The 22,099-nt window shown below is 39.4% G+C and overlaps 1 protein-coding gene across 2 annotated transcripts in view; it reads right to left on the bottom strand.

Moving 5' to 3' along the window:
* Nucleotides 1-17,775, bottom strand: part of chn2 (chimerin 2) — a 178,695-nt gene extending 160,920 nt beyond the window's left edge. For both annotated transcript variants that reach the window (XM_062958033.1, XM_008117029.3), the window contains exon 1: nucleotides 17,071-17,775. In XM_062958033.1, the coding sequence (XP_062814103.1) occupies nucleotides 17,071-17,119 (49 nt within the window). In that variant the 5' untranslated portion in view covers nucleotides 17,120-17,775. The remainder of the gene's footprint in view (nucleotides 1-17,070) is intronic.
* Nucleotides 17,776-22,099: the final 4,324 nt, after the last annotated feature.

Genomic DNA, 22,099 nt, shown 5'->3' on the forward strand with positions numbered 1-22,099 from the left:
ACTTCCTCACACCCTTCCCCACCCTTACCTCACCTATTCCCTTTTCCTTCCCCGACCCTCGCCCAGAATTTCCCCCCCTTTCTTTTTAACCTATGTAATCGAGAAATCTTTAATAAAAATTATTTTTTTTAAAAAAAAACTTTCATCCCAACTCCAAGATATCTCACACATACATACATGCAAACAGATATTCCCAGAAAGTCCAAAACACTTCTGGTCCCAAGAATTTCAGATAAGGAATGTTAAACCTGTACAAGACCATCATTCTCCTTTGTCAACATATTTCAGTTTTTCCATATGCATAGCAGGGAAGGGATCAATTTACACAATTTAAGTTTGACTTGAAATATGTTTCCAACTCTTGTTGAAAAGGGCAGAGAGGATTCATGATTTATTCTTTATTTTCACTGGTTTGACAGAGAAAGTAGTCTAATCCCATAAATGGGAACAGTTGGCTTCAGCTGGCATATCTACTCACAACATTGATTGCTGAACTTTGTGGTAGGGTTCACGATAACAGTGCAATGCAGGAAACATTATGTGCTATCATTTCTAAGGAAAGATTGAGCTCACTTTACATTTAAACCATAGTTTTTCTGGTAACACTGAGGAACCAAGACAAATTGGTGTAAAGAGTCCAGCCTTTGAGTCACATCATCAAGAATACCAAATTATGCACTGACACAATAAAAACCAGAAAAAAGTAAAGGAACTTTTGTTGCTATGAAACAGAACACTGATGCCATGATATTAGGCCGCAATTCAGTGCTTTTACTAAAATGTAAATGCACTAAACCAACATCTAATGACAGAGCATCACCATTCTTCTAGCTCACAAAGGAAATGAAAATGATAATCAAAGATGATATTCACTAATATATAAATTTAAATGCTAAACATATACATATGCAAATTTTGGATACAATTTAAATAAAATTGTTCAGTTTTTCTTTAAAATAGATATCATTGTCACATACATGAATAAGCAGCATTGTCTTAAATTAGTAATTACAAACTAATGACAATTGAAAACACTGACTTTTAAACCACACTTCTGCATTACTTTTGCTTTATAATTATTATTCATTGTCAATAATAATTGACTATCTACAGTTTAATTTTTGAAACAATCTCTAACAATACAGTTTGGTTTTAGACTAAGCTGAACATTGATAGGAAAGACTACTGTCAGACATGATCTCCACAAGAAAATATGTGAAGTCACGATCTACGGCAATTGACTGACAGGTATTTTAATTGTTCCTATTTTGAATCAAACTTTCCACAGGTAGTGTTTAATTAGTTATTCAGACTCACTCAAGATGGCATTTTAGAAAATGTATTATGTTTTCGCAAGGAAAGTCTGGAAGAAAATGACGTGCAAGGACAGAATAACAATATTGCATTATTTTGCTGTTCTCCTTTTTACTCAGAGCTTAAAATATTACTTTAAAAAAGTTACTTATTACTTTAATCACCCAACATGTAGCACAAAAATAAATCACATAATTACGCACTAAAAGGTAAAGGTTTTCCCCTGACATTAAGTCTAGTCGTGTCCAACTTAGGGGGTGATGCTCATCGCCATTTCTAAGCTGAAGAGCTAGCTGGTGTTGTTCATATACACCTCCAAAGTCATGTGGTCAGCATGACTGCATGGAACACCATTACCTTTCCAGTGCAGCAGTACCTATTGATCTACTCACATTTGCATATTTTCGAACTGCTAGGTTGGAAGAAGCTGGGGCTAACAGCGGACGCTCACTCCGCTCCTCACATTCGAACTGCTGACCTTTCGGTCAGCAAGTTCAGCAGTTCAACGGTTTAACCCGCTGCGTCACTGGGGGTTCCAATTACTCATTAGTAACCTAATTTACTATTATGCCATTGAAAAACACAGGAAAATGTTCTCTGCTGCCTCTACCTATCTCTGATCTTCATGATTCTGTAATGCCAGCATCTCCTGACTTTTATTTGCACAGGATAATATTTAGAGCAGGTGGCCTGGCAAGGCAGCCTTCTGGAAACGCACACAAACCTTTTTAAAAGTAGCAGGAGTTCCTTTCATTTTGGCAGCATGGAGAATGGTACAAAAAGTAGCCTTATTTTAATGTTTTTCCAGCACTTTATCTCCAGCCCTGGCCCTACTGCCTTGCGTTTTGCACAAGCCTTGCCGTTCCCTCTCATATCTGAACATGCCCACTTTTCCAGCATTTGTTTGATATTGATTGATGTATTTTATGATCTTTTTACCTTTTAGTTTTTAACTGTTTTAAATAATAATAATAATAATAATAATAATCTTTATTTTTATATCCTGCCCCATCTCCCCTAAGGGACTCAGGGCGGCTCACAACAGGGACAAGCCCGAACAACAACAACATATTTAACATAAACTTAAAAAATTCCAACAATACACAAAATAAAATAATGGACAAATACATTAAAATCCAAGCAGATTAAATCAGAGTAATTAAAAGCAACCCAGCGGGGACAGGTTTCATAAAGTTTATATTGTTTATTTGTTATATGTTTTAATTATGTAACTTTGTATTCCTAGCTTTATGCTGGACTTGGTCCCCATGTAAGCCGCCCCGAGTCCCTTTCAGGAGATGGTAGTGGGTTATAAGAATAAAGTTGTTGTTGTTGTTGTTGTTATGCTTTGCAATGTCTTTCTAAAAAGTCCCAACTAATCTGAGTACAGTTCCTTTTTACAACAAGTCTTCCTCCCTCTCACTTTGTTCTGGCGTCTCTAACCTTGGCTATCTGTACAACTGGTCTGGAAGGAACCAGCAGAAAGTAGTCTATCCATCTTCACTTCTCACGTTCAGACTGAGTCAGAATGAATCAATGATTTGCAGACAGAAATTCCATAACATTACAGTTCACATCACTCCAGGATGTCCATTCCAGATCATTGCTGTACAGAGTAACCAGTTACCATAATAACTTAATTAAAAGTACTGTCTCACTTCTTCGCTCTGATGTTGCCTATGTAACACAACCATGGTTATGGACTATAGTATATAATAACTGAATTTTCTTTGAACTTCTCCATCTTTGAGATTAGGTGCATTTTTTTTAATGAGATAATGCTTAGTTTTCCATGGTAACTTTTGCTTTTCAGAAGATTCCAGCTTGTGTCTCACTTCCTTCATTTATCTCACAATATTGCACTTTGAAAGCTAATTCCTTAATACCATCAAAGCTTCTTAGAAACAAAGGCTATGTAAATGCTATGTATTATTATTATTAGATTAATCTTAATTAAATTAAATCCATTCAAGCCTCATTGTTTGCTGAATAGGCAAATGAAATGAGCTATTCAAACAGAAGTAACTCTTTTTCTCAGAGCCACACATGGTTCCTGCTGAAGTCAACAGAAGCCTTGCACCCACTTCTAAAGATTATCTCTGAAAATTTGAGTGTTAAAATGGTTAAATTCCTCTGAGGATTTCTAATGCACAAAAATATCTGAATAATTCTTTACAACCACAAGTTTAGTGAAAGAAGCATTTTGCATTACAGAGGGGAATATATAAGTAGAAGCATATAAATAGGTTTGCCAGAACAGAGAATACATTAAAACCATCACAATGTTTCAAACAGTTTTGCTTTGGTATTCCTTAAATGTAAAGTCACATAATAATTTGAAGTTTGACATTTACAGGAAAAGAGAAAGCAAATTTTTACTAGAAAAAAGTTTAACTTCCAGAAAATTCAAAATTGCTAGTTATTGTGTAAATGGATATCTGATTATTATGCCCAAGGAATTTTCCACATTTCTTTTTCTACCACCTGGCTGAATCCTTGATGAAAACCAAAGGAATTATTTCTCTTGCTTTAAATCCCACAAGTACAGTCAATGCAAATTCTGCTTAACTCTCAACCTACATACAAATATGTGGTCCTTGAGGACCACAATGAAACTCACACAAAACCCATTTGCTTTGGAATTAGCTAGAATTAGAATACAAATACCTCCTTTTAGAGTCTGAAATACTGCAGAGTTAACCACTGCAATTCCCACCTTCTGTTGCTCATCACTTAACTGAGGGCACTTTGAAAATATAAACTGTATATAAAAGAAAGTTTCACTGAAGGTAAGTGCACCTAACCTCCTGCTTCACGGGTTCACAGTGACTTCCTGGAGTTCTAACCATTAAGATGCTATACTGCTTGTTGGTTCCTAATGCAAGAGTGGCACAACTTACTTAAATTATCTAATAGAGAAGACAACTTTAACTGTTGTGGATGACTGAAGGGTAGAGGAGCATCTAGCTTTCAAGGGTTTCTAGGACAACTTAAACATTCAGGGCCCATCTACAATGATCATTTAACGCAGCTCCAAGCCAATTTAAAACTGTGGTGACCGCAAAATGAACAACTCCCATATTGCATCAGCTCCACTGGTTACAAGTTCGCCACCGAGCACAATTCATAGTGCTGGTTTTGGCCTATAAAGCTCTAAATGGCCCCAGACCAGTTTACCTGTCTGAATGCATCTCCCTCTATCAACCACCGTGGAGATTAAGATCTTCCGGGGAGGCCCTGCTCTCAGTCCCACCAGCGTCACAAGCGCAATTGGTAGGGACAAGAGAGAGGGCCTTCTCAGTGATTACCCCTTGGCTATGGAACTCCCTCCTGTCCTTCAGAAAGAAGGTAAAAACTTGGCTGTGGGACCAAACTTTTGGGATAGTGCAAAAAAGACAACAATAGGAAACTTCAGCCTACTGACTGGATCTGAGATGAGTTTTAAACAACTGATTTTAAAGTGGAGATAATTGTTTTTAATTGTTTTTAGTGTTTATGTATATTTATATTTTATTTTATGTACCGGCATTGAATGTTTGCCATATACAAGTTGTGCTCCGCCCTGAGACCCCTTCGGGATGAGAAGGGCGGAATATAAATGTTTTGAATAAAATAAATAAATAATTTCCAATGTGCCTGCAGTAAAATGGATATAGAACAATAAAAAGTCAAAGGGAAATCCAAAACACATCTTCTAATGCGCTACAACAGATCCCAATGTATCCCAGATCCAGAGCGAAACTGGCGCTGCATTGTAGATACCCACACTGCATTATAAAATCCAGAATAGGGGCTGCCAAAAAAACCCTCCAAGGGCATAGCTGGGCAACTGGGGGATAAATTGACCCCCCTGAGAGGGGTAATTGATCACCTCCACTTTTAACTGTCACTTTCCCCCTTTTTTTGAGGCCAAGTTCTGTACTAAATGTAATCAACTCAGCTTCAGGCATGGCAATCTAAATCACCCACATATCGAAACTGGTTCCCAGCTGTAAATGGGGCTATAGAACACCTAGATACTCCATCAGTAATCACAGCATTTTTGCAACTGAAGCATGAAGTCTGTGATCTGATTGAATACATGCTCCAAAAATAAAACCTTAGTAATAGAATAGCTGTTCTTGCACCTGCTCTTCACATTAGGTGCCAAAACGGAAGCTTGTGTCATGCGCTAAAGCAACTAATATTGATATATATTCTCATATAAATGAAAAACGGGGCAGTAATCTCCATCTTTGTACACATCTCCAGCCCTGCCCAAAAGCCCTTAGTTTTGCAAGTTTCTCTCACACATGCCTACCTAACCTACTCTTTCTAAATACACATAAATCATTGTGTATGATCCAAAGGATGTGGACGGGTGTCAAACTCCAATTGTTTTCTGAGACAATTCTATTGTCATTGAAAAGGCCATAGGTTGGTTGCACTTCAGCTAAAAGCCTTACACCCAATTGCACAAGACAGTGTAGCAGTTCACAAGCTGAACTGCTTGTACCATATGCAGCAGAGCAAAAATCCCCATCCCAAACCATATTGACTAGCACACAATTTTTCACCTGATTGCTCAGTTCTTTCATCTAATCCTCACATGCTTGCTATAAATACATCAAGTGGAAGACAGAATAATTTGATGCCTTTTAGAATTACAAAACGAAGAATCAAAATGATAACTGAACTGACAGATAGGTGACAGCATGGGTGGCTTCATCCTTGAGAAGTTTCTTTTCTCTCAACAATGCCTACCTATGTCCAAAATCTTTAAAGTAAACTACTTCATAAACTTTTTAGGTTAACATGGCACCTGTAATTATAAGCTATAGGAGTGGCTACTAAATATGTGCAGCTTTATGAATCACTTTTGTGTCCATTATTACACCACCTAACAAATGTTTAATTAACCTTGCAGAAAAAACAAGAACCCAGTCTTGTATTTTGTCAATTGCCTAACTTGCCTAGGACAAGTTGTAACTTCTCACTAACAAGCATCCAAGAGGCAAAACCACCCTAACCTAGGGATGATCAGAAGGTTGATCTCCAGATCCTTCAGGTTTCAAATCACATCACATTATGCAAGATAGCTAATAGGTCGGGGAGTATGGGAACTAAAGTGTAAAGTATTTGCAGATCTATCTTCTTTCTATCCTTACTTAGCATTTTATATGATCAAACCATAGCAGGTTTAGAACCATATGTACCCATGTATATGTTGAGCACATGTTTTGGGGCCAAAATGATGAATTTTGATATGACCCCATGAATAAGTTGAGGGCTAGTCTGAGGAGAAGGGAAAGCCCTAGCACTGCCTCAGTAGGCCAGATGCTGAGTCGTCATTTTCCCAACACAAACATTCAAAAAGGACAGAAACAGTGCCATTCCTGAGAGTGTAGAGGTGGTCAATGCTTCTTTTAGATTATTCCAAGATGGACTAAATTTTCACCTTTGACCAATCTAATTAGAGAAGGGAGTGGTTCCTTTTTTTAATAAAGAGTTAAGGTATAGTATTTATTGTGACACGTGAATAAGTCAACAGCTTTAAAGGGCAATTTTTGACTAAATTTATAGACTTATATAAGAGTATACATGCTTATATCCTAAGGGATGTCAGATAGGTATGCTGCCAAAGCAAATAGATTAAGAGAAATCAGCCATACCAGCTGATCTTTTGACCTTTATAAGTCCCTGACCATTACAAAATCTTTCAGATAAAACTATGTTGCTGGCCTAAGTAAGCATAATACTCTACTTTCATTTGTCGTTGCTGGCTACAGACAGCCCTGACCTTTCTCTCTGTGTGGTCGAAACTAAACTAAATGCAATTGGAGCTGCATCTGGTGGCCGCGTATGAATTTTTCTCTATCTATGGAGAGATATCATGCATGAGCTTCAGAGCAGGACCCATGGCACAAAGGGTGAGTCAATAATTGTTGCTTAATTTTTAATTAATTTATTTTATATTTATAATTTTACCCTTTTTCCTGTTATGGGATCCAAGGTGGCTTACAGCAAATTGAAAAAACAGAGAAGCAGAGGATTCTAAAATTGGAAAAGACCACAAGGACCATCTAGTCTAGATGTTTTTGGCCTTCAACTCCCAGAAATCTAACAGTTGGTAAACTGGCTGGGATTTCTGGGAGTTGTAAGCCAAAAACATCTGGGGACCCCAGGTTGAGAACCACTGATCTAGTCCATCTCCTTGTCACACATAATTAAAGCATTCTGATGCCCCTCCAATCTTTGTTTTAAAAGACCTTCAAAGAAGGAGTCCACCACTCTCCAACGCAATCTAATACACTATTGAACAGCTCTTAAGTGTCCTTCCTAATGTTTAAGTGGAGTCTCTTTTCCTGTAATTTGTATTAGTTTGGATTTTAGTTCCTGGAGCAACAGGAAACAAACTTGCTCCATTGTCTACTCTACATGATCTCCCTTCAGATATTTAAAGATAGGTACATTATCACCCCTCCATCTTCTTTTCTCTAAGCGAAACATACCTAGTTCCTAAGCTGCCCCTCATAAGGCTTGGTTGTCAGACCTTTGATCATCTTGTTTGCTGTTCTCTAGACATCAGTAACTTGAAGAATCACCATTCTCCATCACAACACTCCAATTCTCCAATAAGCTGTACAATCCATGTACTTTACTGTGCCCGGCTGCTAGCTAACAAAAAAACGAATAAGAAACTGCCAATATGCCATTCTAGCTGCCCTCTGTCATGAGTTTCCTAACAAATCTGGCTTTGTACATGCCACATCAACAAACCAAAGACAAAGTTAATTCTAGTTACAAGTACAAAACATGACCTCTGTGGCACATTTTGAATCTCTTCCTAAACTGACTTTTAATCAAGTTTCCTTGAATAAAGAATAGCTGTGAAGCAAAAACATCATTTTTTAAGTTCAATTTATATTTATGTTGATTTTGTATTGCTATTTACAGGTCATGTGTTTCTTCCCTTTTCAAGCATCTTGTGATGGAAAGTCAAATGAAGAGGAATAATTATATATCATTTGCAAAAGTTATTCCTCTTAAAACCAAGTACGCTATGGCTGTTCGCTTTTAAAAGCTGGGCTCTGTGGTTAGATGCCATTAGAAAATGCTCCAAAACTTGCTGAGCTATGCAAAATAAAAACCACAGGCAGCCCAACTGAAACTGCATGGAGTCAGATACACTGGAGCCACAAATGCTGGATACTTTGAAGAGGGAAAATACTGACATTTTAACTGAAACGAATATGAAGAGGCTGTGGTAGTTGATAAATCTATATATAGTAGACCCCGCTTTGTTGTTGTTAACTGTTGTCAAGTTAACTTTGATTCATGGCGACCTTATGAATGAAAGACTATCAACTGTTCTGCTCAGGTCTTGCAGACTGAGGACCCGAGCCGGCTCTAGGTATTTTTCAAGTGTAGGTGAACAGAATTTTGGCGCCCCCCCCCCCCAAACCAATCACTGAAAAATAAAAGCGTTGGATAAGCGAAAATGTTTGATAATAAAGAGGGATTAAGGAAAAGCCTATTAAACATCAAATTACATGATTTTACAAATTAAGCACTAAAACATCATATTTTACAACAAATCAACAGAAAAAGCACTTCAATACTTTGCGGAAGCAAGCCGCAGGAGACAGGAGTTGCCTCGATGGTGCACCCAGCAAGATGGCGCCACAGGCAACTGCCTAGTTGGCCTGGTGGTTGAACCGCCTCTGCTGAGGACCATGGTTTCCTTGATTAAGTCCATCTATCCATAATCCGTTCTTCCACTTTACCTACTGCCTTCTTCTTTACCAACCATTATAGTATTTTCTAATGAGTCATGCCTTCTCATGATGTAACAAAACTACTGCATTCTAAGTTAAGTCATTTTAGCTTCTAGGAAGAGTTCAGGCTTGATTTGCTCTAGGATCCATTTATTTGTCTTTTTTAGTAGTCCACAGTATCCAAAAAAATCTTCTATCAGCTTTCTTCATTGTCCAGCTTTCACAACCAACATAGAAATGGGAAATACAATGGTTGGTCCACCCTACCTCTAACACTCAATTATATATACGAGGGTTGAATGAAAAGTAATGCCTCCACCTTCGTAACTCCTCAACAGATGGCAGTACTGGCTTGTTCAGTAGACTCTCCTCTACAGTTCTGTTTGGCGGGAAGCCTTAGCATTGAATAGTTGTGTTGTTAAAGTGCGAAGTATGGAACCCTGCACTGACGGTCGGTCAATGCGACTTAAGCAACATGCAGTCACTGAATTCTTGACAGCAGAAGATGTCACCCCAAAGGAGATTCATCAGAGAATGCAAGCTGTTTATGGTGATTGCGTTGATGTGAGTACTGTGCGTCACTGGGCGAGTAAGTTTAAAGATGTTGAGGTGGGAACATCTGACTTGCGTGACAAACAAAGAGTTGGACGTCCTGTGACAGCAACCACCGAATTTCACAAGCAAAAGTTTGACAGATTGAGTCAGGATGATTGTCATGTCATTCAGAGAGAAATTTCAAGCATAATCGGCATTTCACAAGAATGTGTGGGTCACATTATTGCTTTGCTTGCCTATCAGAAGATCTGTGCATGATGGGTACTGTGAGATGCTGGTAGTGGAAACAGAGTGTCAACTTCTTCAGTGACAGCTTCAGAAAACATGTTCATCGTTGGCAGAAATGTATCCAATTGTCTGGTGATTATGTGGAAAAATGAATAGTGGCAGGTAAAGAGCACATTCTAAGGATTATTTCTACGTTTGATTTATTAAAATATTCTCATCCAAACTGAAGTAACGAAGGTGGAAGCATTACTTTTCATTCAACCTTCATATAATTACACTTCAGGATCTTGTCTGGTTTCTTCATTGCTGCACTTCCCAGTCCTAGTGCACATCTACACTGACTGGTTATCAAAGGGTGGGAAAATCAGTTAAATGATGCATATGCATAGAGCTGATTTGGGTTAATGTGGGCCAAAGCTGCTTAATGTGGTCTTGAATATTTCCTGAGAATCTGGAGCAAACTGCAATTTTGGATCCATGTAAACAGTTGGACGTGTCCCAAGATGGCACATCCTGCATTCCCCAGGTTTGGGTGCCCCCACCCCCCATCATCATGAAAGCCATCAGGTGTAACTGTTTGTGCTGGTAGCTCTTCACCTGACATGACATCTGCCTTATCTAGTTACAATAATAATAACTTTATTTTTATATCCCGCTCCCATCTCCCCAGAGGGGACTCGATAGTTATACTATCAATACTATCAATATGTACTATATTCAGTGCTAATTATTTCCAATTCCACAGTCCACTCATTTACTGATTTGTATACATATAAGTAAGTATCTTAGGCATATTACAAAGAGGCTATAAAATGAGTAGCAAGATATATGTGTGTGTGTGTGAATACAAATACTGATCCATAGATCAGTTACTAGCCTTTGCACTTTTCTTTTGAAGAAATGAATGAAAAATACAGAAGTAAATGATGACCACAGTTGCTATATTAAAATACTTGTGACCAATTTACCTGGATTCAGATATGCGAAAAAAAATTAAAAGTAGCCAACCAAACAAAATACTTTTGATTTCTTATTTGAGTCCTGCCTTTCTGCATGGCCCAAATCTCCAAATCTCTATTCAGGAGTTTCACACATTGCTTCTCTTGATTTAAATGTAAACCCCATGTAAATTGCTTAAGGTATGCCTGCCAAACAAACTAAAATGAGGTAAAGATTAAGATCAGATAAGGAATATTTATATCTTCAATCTGCTAAAGGTATTGTCTTAATTCTAGGCCCCACAAGTACCAAACTGCTAACATTCTCAATCTCTGGTAGCATTAAATTTTATAGCTTTAAATAAAGCAGTGGCTTATGGTTAATACAATAAACAGCAGCAATAACAAAGTATTCAAGCAGGTGACAGAATGCTTTATTGTATCTTTATAGTACGAGTACTTTGCGGAATGAGAATATCTGTCCTTTCACCTGCAATCCTAATCTCAAGAGAGTAAATCTCATTGAACACTAAAGAATTTGCTTTCAAGTAAAACATGCATAGGCTTGCACATGTGTAGTAAAGTACTACGAAAACCAGTGAGGCTTCTTTTCAAGTAAATAAGCACTGGATTGCACTTTATACATTTCTGTTCCAACCAAATTATATTAACAAGAATTAACAGTCTTGGGCTTTAAAAAATGCTTTCAAATCTTTTGTGGAGAGATCTTTCTCAGATCTCTTCTTGATGCCCAGACGTTACAGTAACAAGAAGCATTCTCTCTTGTGTGCTTTGCAAGTAGTCAATAACCAAAGAATATAATTAAGAATTGGCACAAGTTTGCTAAACGATTTCCTCAGCCCTCAATAAAAAGTGCTATCACACAAAGATTTATCCAGTCCATGTAAGAAGGTGAAGAGAAGGTAAAATTAGGTCTCTCTGATATTATACTGTTTCCTCTACGGCTTGGCAACTGAACAGGTGCAATCACACTTGGAGCAACCTGTTCAGCCAACCACAGCTATTTTTAGAGGTTCCTGGTGCTTCGGTTTTATACCTTTATGTCTCAGGAATAAAGAATGAAAAGAGAGCACAATTCATGCAATTTTTGCCTTGACCTGGGTGTACACTTCCTAGGCACCCAGAACTCTGACACTTTCTACTCATGGATCACATATTATTGCCAAGATCTGTAATCAGAAACTTTTGGAAGACCGGAATCAAAGTAGATAAAGGGAGAAAGCTTTAGGATGTTAGACTTTCCTACTCTCACTCCTTTCCTCAGGTGTCCAGAAATGCACACATCTATTCTTCTCCTTTACTTTTTACATATGAAGCAGGATACAGGTAGAATATCCTTTATCCAGAATTCCAAAATACTAATTATGCATATGCAAGTCTTCCAAAATTTGAAAAAAAAAAAAAACCCAAACACTTTTGATCCTGTGTATTTTGGATATGAGATACTCAAGCCATACAGCCACCTTGGAATATTAGTTGGGACTAGGTTTATTTCCAGACCTCATACAGCTTGAGTATCCTTTATCCGGAAATCTGAAGTACTCCAAAATCCAAAGGTAGCTAAGATAGTGACGCCTGATGGCTCAATGTACACAAACTTGGTTTCATACACAAAATTAGTATAAATATTGTGCATAAAAGTACCTTCTGGTGACATGTCAAAAGTGTATATGAACCGGCAATTAATTTAGTTTAGAATTGACTCTTACTTCCAATATATCCCGTCATATATAAGTGTTCCAAAATCCGTCCCTCCAAAAAAATCCAATCTATGGAACACTTCTATTCCCAAGCACTTCTGACAAGGAATACTCAGCCTGTACAAGCATCTACATTCAGTACAGGTATGTGTGTTTACGTACAGAGAAAAAATAGTTAGGTGTTCATTCAATATTATATACATCTTCTGATAAGGAATACTCAGCCTGTACAAGCATCTTCATTCAGTACAGGAGTAAGTGTGTGTTTATGTACAGGGAAAAATTAGTTATGTGTTCATTCAATATTATATAGATCACAAACTCTGGAGAGCTGAACCAATGCATGTAATATTGAACTAGGGTGCACCTACACTGTAGAACCAAATGCAGTTTGACATCACTTTAGCTGCCATGGCTCAATGTTATGGAATTTTGCGATTTCTAATTTGGTGAATCACTAGCACTCTTTGGCATAGAAAGCTAAATACCTTGTTAAACTACAACTCCCATGATTCTATGGTAGTTAAACGGATGTCAAACTGCATTGATTCTACAGTATAGGTGTACCCAAAGACTATAATCTACAACTCTGGAGAGCTGCCATGATGTATAGGATACTGTGTTCCAGGAACCAACAGTCTCACTTGACATAAAACAGCTTTTTGTATTTCTACATGGATAGCTTTTTTGTTTTTTGTAAAGAACCCTGTTTGTAATTTAAGTTGTAATTACAATATAGGAACATATTAACAGTACAGACTGGGGTAGCAGAGCACGACTTCATCCTCATTTTTCACTAAACTAAAAACGTTAGAAATAAACTGAATCTTGGACTGAACGGGGGAGAAGAGAACAGCAACAGGGAGAAGAGGATCTCATCCACATAACCCATTCTTCCTGAATGTAAGTATGCTAGAAATAAACTGTACCTTAAACTAAGCAAGGAATAACAGAAAGGAGAGGACCTCAGCTTTCCCTAAACTAAAAATGTTAGAGAAGCGACGGGCAACAGGTAGGAGTGGACCCTATTTGCATATCCCATTCTTTCCTACAGTAAACATGTTAGAAATAAACTGGGACTGGGAAAGAATGGGAAAGAAGCACAGGAGGAGAGAACCTCAGTCTCATACCTTAATGAATGGGGAAGGAGAGAGGAACAACAGGGAGGAGAAAACCTCATCTCATTCTCAAACATCAATTCTTCCCTAAGGGTTAAACTGTACTTGGAACTGAGTAGGAGAGAAGCCAGAGACAACAGGGAGGAGTGGACTTCACTCTTTACTGAAGCAAAAATGCTAGAAATAAACTGAATGGGAGAGAACATAGCTAATACTAATTGGAAGGGATCACCAATACTCCAGAAGACAGGAGCAGAATTCAAAACAATCTTAACAGATTTGAGAGATGGGTCAAAATTAACAAAATGAAGTACAACAGGAAGAAATGGAAGATACTCCACTTAGGCAAAAAAAATGAAATGCAAAGATACACAATAGGGGATGCCTGGCTCAATAGCAGTACATGTGAAAAAGATCATCATGGGGAACAAGTTAAACATGAGCCAACAATGTGATGCGGCAGCTCAAAAGGCCAATGAGATTTTGGCCTGCATAAATAGGAGTATAGTGTCTAGATCCAGGGAAGTCGTGCTACCCCTCTGTTCTGCCTTGGTCAGACCACACCTGAAATACTGTGTCCAATTCTGGGCACCGCAATTTAAGGAGGATGTCGACAAGCTGGAATGTGTCCAGAGGAGGGCGACTAAAATCATCAAGGGTCTGGAGAACAAGCCCTATGAGGAGCTGTCTAAAGAGCTGGGCATGTTTAGCCTGCAGAAGAGAAGACTGAGAGGAGACATGATGAGGGCCATGTATCAAGATGTAAGGAGAAGGCACAGGGAGGAGGGAGCAAGCTTGTTTTCTGCTGCCCTGGAGGATGCGGAACAATGGCTTCAAACTTCAGGAAAGGAGATTCCACCTGAACGTTAGGAAGAACTTCCAAACTGTGAGAGCTGTTCAGCAGTGGAACTCTCTGCCTCAGAGTGTGGTGAAGGCTCCTCCTTTGGAGGCCTTTAAGCAGAGGCTGGATGGCCATCTGTCAGGGATGCTTTGAATACGATTTTCCTAATTCTTGGCAGGGGGTTGGACTGGATGGACCACAATGTCTCTTCCAACTCTATGATTTCATGACTCTAAGAGATGAATAACAGGGAGGAGAGGACTTCATATTTCATACCTCAATTCTTCCCTAGACTACAAATGTTAGAAATGAACTCTACCTTGGTTTAAGTGGGAGACAAGCCCACAGGGAGGGGAGGACCTCCTTGTCTTACTTCATTCTTTTCTATAGTAGCGTATCTCAGCCTGGGGATTGGGACCTCTGTGAGGGTTGTGACAGGGGTTCAGAAGGGTTGCCAAAGACCTGTATTTTCTGTTGGTCATGGGGGTTCTGTTTCGCCCAATTCTATTGTTGGCGGGATTCAAGGGGTTCTCTGATTGTAGGTGAACTATAAATCCCAGTAACTACAACTCCCAAATGTCAAGGTCTATTTTCCCCAAACTCCACCAGTGTTCACATTTGGGCATATTGAGTATTTGTGCCAAGTTTGGTCCAGATCCATCATTGTTTGAGTCCACCTTGCTCTCTGGATGTAGGTGAACTACAACTCCAAAACTCAAGGTCAATGCCCACCAAACCCTTCCAGTATTTCCTGTTGGTCATGAGAGTTCTGTGTGCCAAGTTTGGTTTAATTCCGTTGTTGGTGGAGTTCAAAATGCTCTTTGATTGTAGGTGAACTAAAAATCTCTGCAACTACAACTCCCAAATGAGAAAATCACCCCCCCCCCAAAACCCCACCAGTATTCAAATTTGGGTGTACAGGTATTTGTGCCAAATTTGGTCCAGTGAATGAAAATATATCATGCATATTAGATATTTACATTACGATTCATAACAGTAGCAAAATGACAGTTATGAAGCAGCGACTCACTAAAAAAATCCAACGAATGCTAACCTCTGCAGGAGTCTACCGTATACCATTCAGCTGTGGACAAGTTTACATAGGGACCACCAAACACAGCGTTGCCCAAACATAAATCAAGGAACATGAAAGGCACTGCAGACTAATTCAACCAGAGAAGGCAGCCATAGCAGAGCACTTGATGATCCAGCATATTATTTGTGAACACAGAAATGCTGGACCACTCTAACAACCACCATGTCAGACTACACAGAGATGCCATCGAAATCCACAAGCATGTGGACAACTGCAACAGAAAGGAGGAAACCACGAAAATCAACAAAATCTAATTGAATACTAGTACAGTAGAGTCTCACTTATCCAACATAAATGGGCCGGCAGAACATTGGATAAGCGAATATGTTGGATAATAAGGGTGGATTAAGGAAACGCTTATTAAACATCAAATTAGATTATGATTTTACAAATTAAGCATCAAAACATCATGTTATACAACAAATTTGACAGAAAAAGTAGTTCAGTATACAGTTATGCTATGTAGTAATTACTGTATTTACAAATTTAGCACCAAAATATCACGATGTATTGAAAACATTGACTACAAAAATGCATTGGATAATCCAGAATGTTGGATAAGCGAGTGTTAGATAAGTGAGACTCTACTGTATTAAAAAAACTCTAAAATCAGAACAGTAAATAAGTAACAACACTCTGAAAACAGAGGAATTCCAGACATGAATCAATTAAAGGTAAAGGTAAAGGTTTCCCCTGACGTTAAGTCCAGTCTTGACTGACTCTGGGGGTTGGTGCTCATCTCCATTTCTAAGCCGAAGAGCCGGCGTTGTCCATAGACATCTCCAGGTCATGTGGCAGGCATGACTGCATGGAGCGCCGTTACCTTCCCGCCAGAGCGGTACCTATTGATCTACTCATATTGGCAAGTTTTTGAACTGCTAGGTTGGCAGGAGCTGGGGCTAACAGCGGGCGCTCATTCCGCTCCTGGGATTTGAACCTGGCACCTTTTGGTCTGCAAGTTCAGCAGCTCAGCGCTTTAACACACTGTGCCACCAGGGGCCCCTCATGAATCAATTAGGGGCTGCTAACACCTCCAAACAAAGGATCCCCCCAGGCAGGAAGAAGCCAGGACCTGAAGCTGGCAAGGCTATTAATGCTAATCGACAACATTCACACTGGTTTCCAACAGACAAGAGTTCTTTCTTTCTCCCACCCTGGACCTCGCACAGATAGATAAACCCCCCTTGCTTCGTTTTTCCAATAGACCACACAACCTCTGAGGATGAGGGACATAGATGTGGGCGAAACGTCAGGAGAGAATGTTTCTGGAACATGGCCAGAAAACACGAAACAAACCCAACTTTCATATACATTACCTCATTCTTCCCTAAAATAAAAAGGTTAGAAACAAACCGTACCTTGGACTAAGTGGGAGATATTGTACAAGCACTGAGAGGGAAAGAGCTCCTTCTCATACCTAGTGTGAGTAGAAATGTTAGAAATGAACTGAGTGGGAGAGAAGAGAAGGGACAACAGTGAGGCGAGGAGGCTTCCAAACTTACCCGAGGAAACCGAGGAGCCGGATAGACTGGAGTTGCTGGAGGTGGCCATCCTCCTTCGGCAGGGCTTCTCAGTGACGAGTCCAGGTGTTGCTGCTCCGGCTGCTGCTGCTCTCCGGCTGAGGCCCCCAACCCATGGCAAAGGGCTGGAGCCGGTGGGAGCGAAACAGCAGCAGCACCCGTTGGGGCTGAGCTCGCCGCCGAAGCCGAGAACGTGCTGCTGTTGCTCCTGGTGGCTTTGCCCCTTTCTTTCGTCCAGGTCCCTTTCTCTGGGAAGGCGGGGAACTAGAAAGCCGCCTGCCCTCGCCCTTGCCCCCTCCTCCCTTCGCCGCTCAGGCTTGACAAGAGAGGCAGCGAGCGGCTCCACCTCCGCCACACAAACACGCTCACGCGGGTCTCTCCCTATCCAATACACACACACACACACAAAGGAAGCGGAGTGGAGAAGGCGGCAGGCGGGCTTCAGGTCTTGCTTGGCTTCGCTGCTGCCCCAAAGAGCGCGGCTCTCGTCTCCATGTGCCAAGGCGGGCCCGGCATTTGGGGAGCGGAGCCTGATGACGCCGCCTCCCCGGGAAGGAAGGAGGGAGGAAAGGCAAGGAAAGGAGGAGGCGAAGGGAGGAGGAGGAGGAGGAGAGGCAGCCCCCAGGAGGCGTTTCCTCCAGGCCTGCCAGCTGCGGGTACGACTGGTGTGGCTCTTAGAAGTAGAGCCTCAAATGTGTCCAAACAATTAGGCAGACAGGCCCTATATCCCAAGATCTACTCCCAGGCTTTCTGTTTCTCCCGGATTACCTGGCAGTGCGGACTCATATAATCCACTTTAAAGCAGAAAACCTGGGTTCACATCCTGGGATATAGGGCCTGTTTGGAAGGGCTCTGAGAGTGCTGGAGGTGTGCTTAAAGTGGAGCTTGGGTTTTATATGTTGTTGAAGGCTTTCATGGCCGGAATCCACTGGGTTGCTGTTTTCCGGGCAGTGTGGCCATGTTCCAGAAGCATTCTCTCCTGACGTTTATTTATTTATTTATTTATTTATTTACAGCATTCCGCCCTTCTCACCCCGAAGGGAACTCAGGGCGGACCACATTGCACATATAGGCAAACATTCAATGCCTTTTAATATAGAACAAAGACAAGACAAACAGGCTCCGAGCGGGGCTCGAACTCATGACCTCCTGGTCAGAGTGATTCACTGCAGTTAATTGCACTGGCTTGCTCTCCCGCCTGCGCCACAGCCCGAGCATACATCTGTGGCAGGCATCCTCAGAGGTTGTGAAATATACAGTAGAGTCTCACCCAACATAAACGGGCCGGCAGAACGTTGGATAAGCGAATATGTTGGATAATAAGGAGGGATCAAGGAAAAGTCTATTAGACATCAAATTAGGTTATGATTTTACAAATTAAGCACCAAAACATGTTATACAACAAATTTGACAGAAAAAGTAGTTCAATACTCAGTAATGCTATGTAGTAATTACTGTATTTACGAATTTAGCACCAAAATATCACAATGTATAGACTACATTGACTACAAAAATGCATTGGATAATCCAGAACTTTGGATAAGCGAGTGTTGGATAAGTGAGACTCTACTGTATTAGAAACTAGGCAAGGGAAAGGTTGTTGTATGTTTTCCGGGCTGTATGGCCATGTTCCAGAAGCATTCTCTCCTGACGTTTTGCCCACATCTATGGCAGGCATCCTCAGAGGTTGTGAAATATATTAGAAACTAGGCAAGGGAAGGGTTGTTGTATGTTTTCCGGGCTGTATGGCCATGTTCCAGAAGTATTCTCTCCTGACGTTTCACCCACATCTAAGGCAGGCATCCTCAGAGGTTGTGAAATACAGTAGATTCTCGCTTATCCAAGCCTTTGGATTATCCAAGCCATTTTTGTAGTCAATGTTTTCAATATATCATGATATTTTGGTGCTAAATTCGTAAATACCATAATTACAACATAACATTACTGCGTATTGAACTACTTTTTCTGTCAAATTTGTTGTACAACATGATGTTTTGGTGCTTAATTTGTAAAATCATAACCTAATTTGATGTTTAATAGGCTTTTCCTTAATCCCTCCTTATTATCCAAGATATTCGCTTATCCAAGCTTCTGCCGGCCCGTTTAGCTTGGATAAGTGAGACTCTACTGTATATTAGAAACTAGGCAAGGGAAGGTTGTTGTATGTTTTCCGGGCTGTATGGCCATGTTCCAGAAGCATTCTCTCCTGACGTTTCACCCACATCTGTGGCAGGCATCCTCAGAGGTTGTGAGGTATGTTGGAAAAACTAAGCAAGGAATATATCATACCTCACAACCTCTGAGGATGCCTGCCATAGATGTGGGTGAAACGTCAGGAGAGAATACTTCTGGAACATGACCATATAGCCCGGAAAACATACAACAACCCTGTGATCCCGGCCATGAAAGCCTTCAACAACACATTAGGCAAGGGAAGTGTATATATCTGTGGGAGAAAGAACTCTTGTCTTTTGGAGGCAAGTGTGAATGTTGCAATTAATCACCTTGATTAGCATTGAAAAGCCTTGCAGCTTCAAAACCTAGCTGGTTTCTGCCTTGAGGAATCCTTTGTTGGGAGGTGTTAGCTGGCCCTGATTGTTTCCTGTCTGGAATTCCCCAGTTTTCAGAGTATTGTTCTTTATTTACTGTCCTAATTTTAGAGTTTTTTTAAAATACTGGTAACCAGATTTTGTTCATTTTAATGGTTTCCTCCTTTCTGTTGAACCCTTGTGCTGGCAGGAGCAGGGTGAGCTCCCGTCTGTCAGCTCCAACCCCCATGCAGGGACATGAGAGAAGCCTCCCACAGGATGGTAAAATATCTGGGCGTCCCCTGGGCAACGTCCTGCTTTAATGTGCATCGGTGCTCCGTGGTTTTTGTGGAATCACCATTCAGTCCTCAAAAAACTGGTTCCAAGATTTCCTATGTAATCATCAGCACAGAAAAACCACTGACTTCAAGACCAGTTTGAAACTGTATCAAATGGTGTGTATCAGTAGGGCCTAAACGAGGAACAGCCTGAGTATCTCAAAATACTCCCAAATTTGACTGAGAACACTGAAGCTTTGCTTGAAGTGGACGTTGGATATTTAATTTGTTTTCCTTTCTGCCACTGAAATAAACTTTGCGTACATTGTATACATAAACCAAGGTCTAAACACAGAAGTCACTTAAGGCGCATAGACATCTTGCTAAACACAAAACTTAAAGTAATTGTATACATAATGTTCTTGAATCATTTTCTGCATGAAACAAACTCTGTGCATATTGAACCACCAGAAAGTATTGGTGTCACCATCTCGGGATGCACCATCTCGGGATGCAGAATTAATGTTGCTCAGTATTATGGGGTCATGGGAGTTGTAGTTTTACAAGGACTATGACCTTTTTTGTCAAATATTGCGGATGCTTCACTGAACTGCAAATCCGAGGATTCCGTAGCATTGAGCCATAGCATTGAGACACTGTAGATGCACCTCTGGGGTTCCCAAAATTCAATATTTTTCAAAACTTGTCCACATGTTTGGGTGAGACAGCGGCATCTATGCTTTCTGGTGGCTCAAGGTATACAAAGTGTTCCATGTACAAAATTATTTAAAAAAATAGTGTGTATTCAGGTTTTGTGTATAATAAGGGATATATATACAGTAGAGTCTCACTTATCCAACACTCACTTATCCAATGTTCTGGATTATCCAACGTTTTTTTGTAGTCAATGTTTTCAAAACATCGTGATATTTTGGTGCCAAATTTGTAAATACAGTAATTACTACATAGCATTAATGTGTAATGAACTACTTTTTCTGTCAAATTTGTTGTATAACATGTTTTGGTGCTTAATTTGTAAAATCATAACCTAATTTGATGTTTAATAGGCTTTTCCTTAATCCCTCCTTATTATCCAACGTATTCACTTATCCAACGTTCTGCCGGCCCGTTTATGTTGGATAAGTGAAACTGTACTGTGTGTGTATGTATGTGTGTGTGTATGTGTATATGTATGTGTATATATATATATATATATATATATATATATATATATATATATATATATAATTCAATTATTTATTTACAACATTTATATCCTGCTCTTCTCACCCCGAAGGGGACTCAGGATGGCTTACAAGTTATATGTACATACAATATATTATATTATTAGCATAGCACAATATAAGCATTATATATTACTATATTTTACTATACGACTATACTGCAATAGTATTAGTAATATTACATGTAATATATAATATACAATTAAAATAGGGTATTATTATTATATTGTATTACATTATAATATTATTATCAATATTATATGTATATACAATATACAGGGTGTTTGAAAAAGAACTCCCTAGTTTTAATGTAAATTACATTAAAACTAGGGAGTTCTTTTTCAAACACCCTGTATTATATTAGTATAGCATAATATTAGTGTGTGTGTGTGTGTGTGTGTGTGTGTGTGTATATATATATATATATATAAAATTTCATGTTTAGGCTTGAGTCCTATCTACAAGACATCTCATTATGTATATGCAAGTATTCCAAATCAGAAAGTATCATCTGGATAGGAAAATATAGCTGCTTAATTCACCATGATTCTGGCTGTCTCCTGGACCAGTATTTGAATTGAGCCCACTTTAGAGCAAAAATAAAAAGTTTGGAAATAAATTAAGATATATCCTGTTTACAGCTTTGAAGTTTGTGAAATGTATTTACAGGTTGTTACACTGTAGAAATCTAGTTTAATAAAAAAATTTCCATAACAACATTTAAAAGCTAGTTAGCATGCTTCCAAAAAGTGTCTGATAAATTTAAAAAGCTGTTCTGCATACACAACAGGGGTATAATGTGTACTTTACAGTGAAAATATCACTTTGAAAAGCTATTTCATATGCTCAACATTCTATTGGAAAAATATTCAGCACCACGAAGTTGACAGATCAAAGGCACTGCAAACTTAAAAGAAACAAGTAGTTCTATATCTTACAATGCAAAATTAAATTCTGGTTA

The sequence above is a fragment of the Anolis carolinensis genome, chromosome 6 (assembly GCF_035594765.1).
Source record: "Anolis carolinensis isolate JA03-04 chromosome 6, rAnoCar3.1.pri, whole genome shotgun sequence".
In the NCBI taxonomy this organism is placed as follows: Eukaryota; Metazoa; Chordata; class Lepidosauria; order Squamata; family Dactyloidae; genus Anolis; species Anolis carolinensis.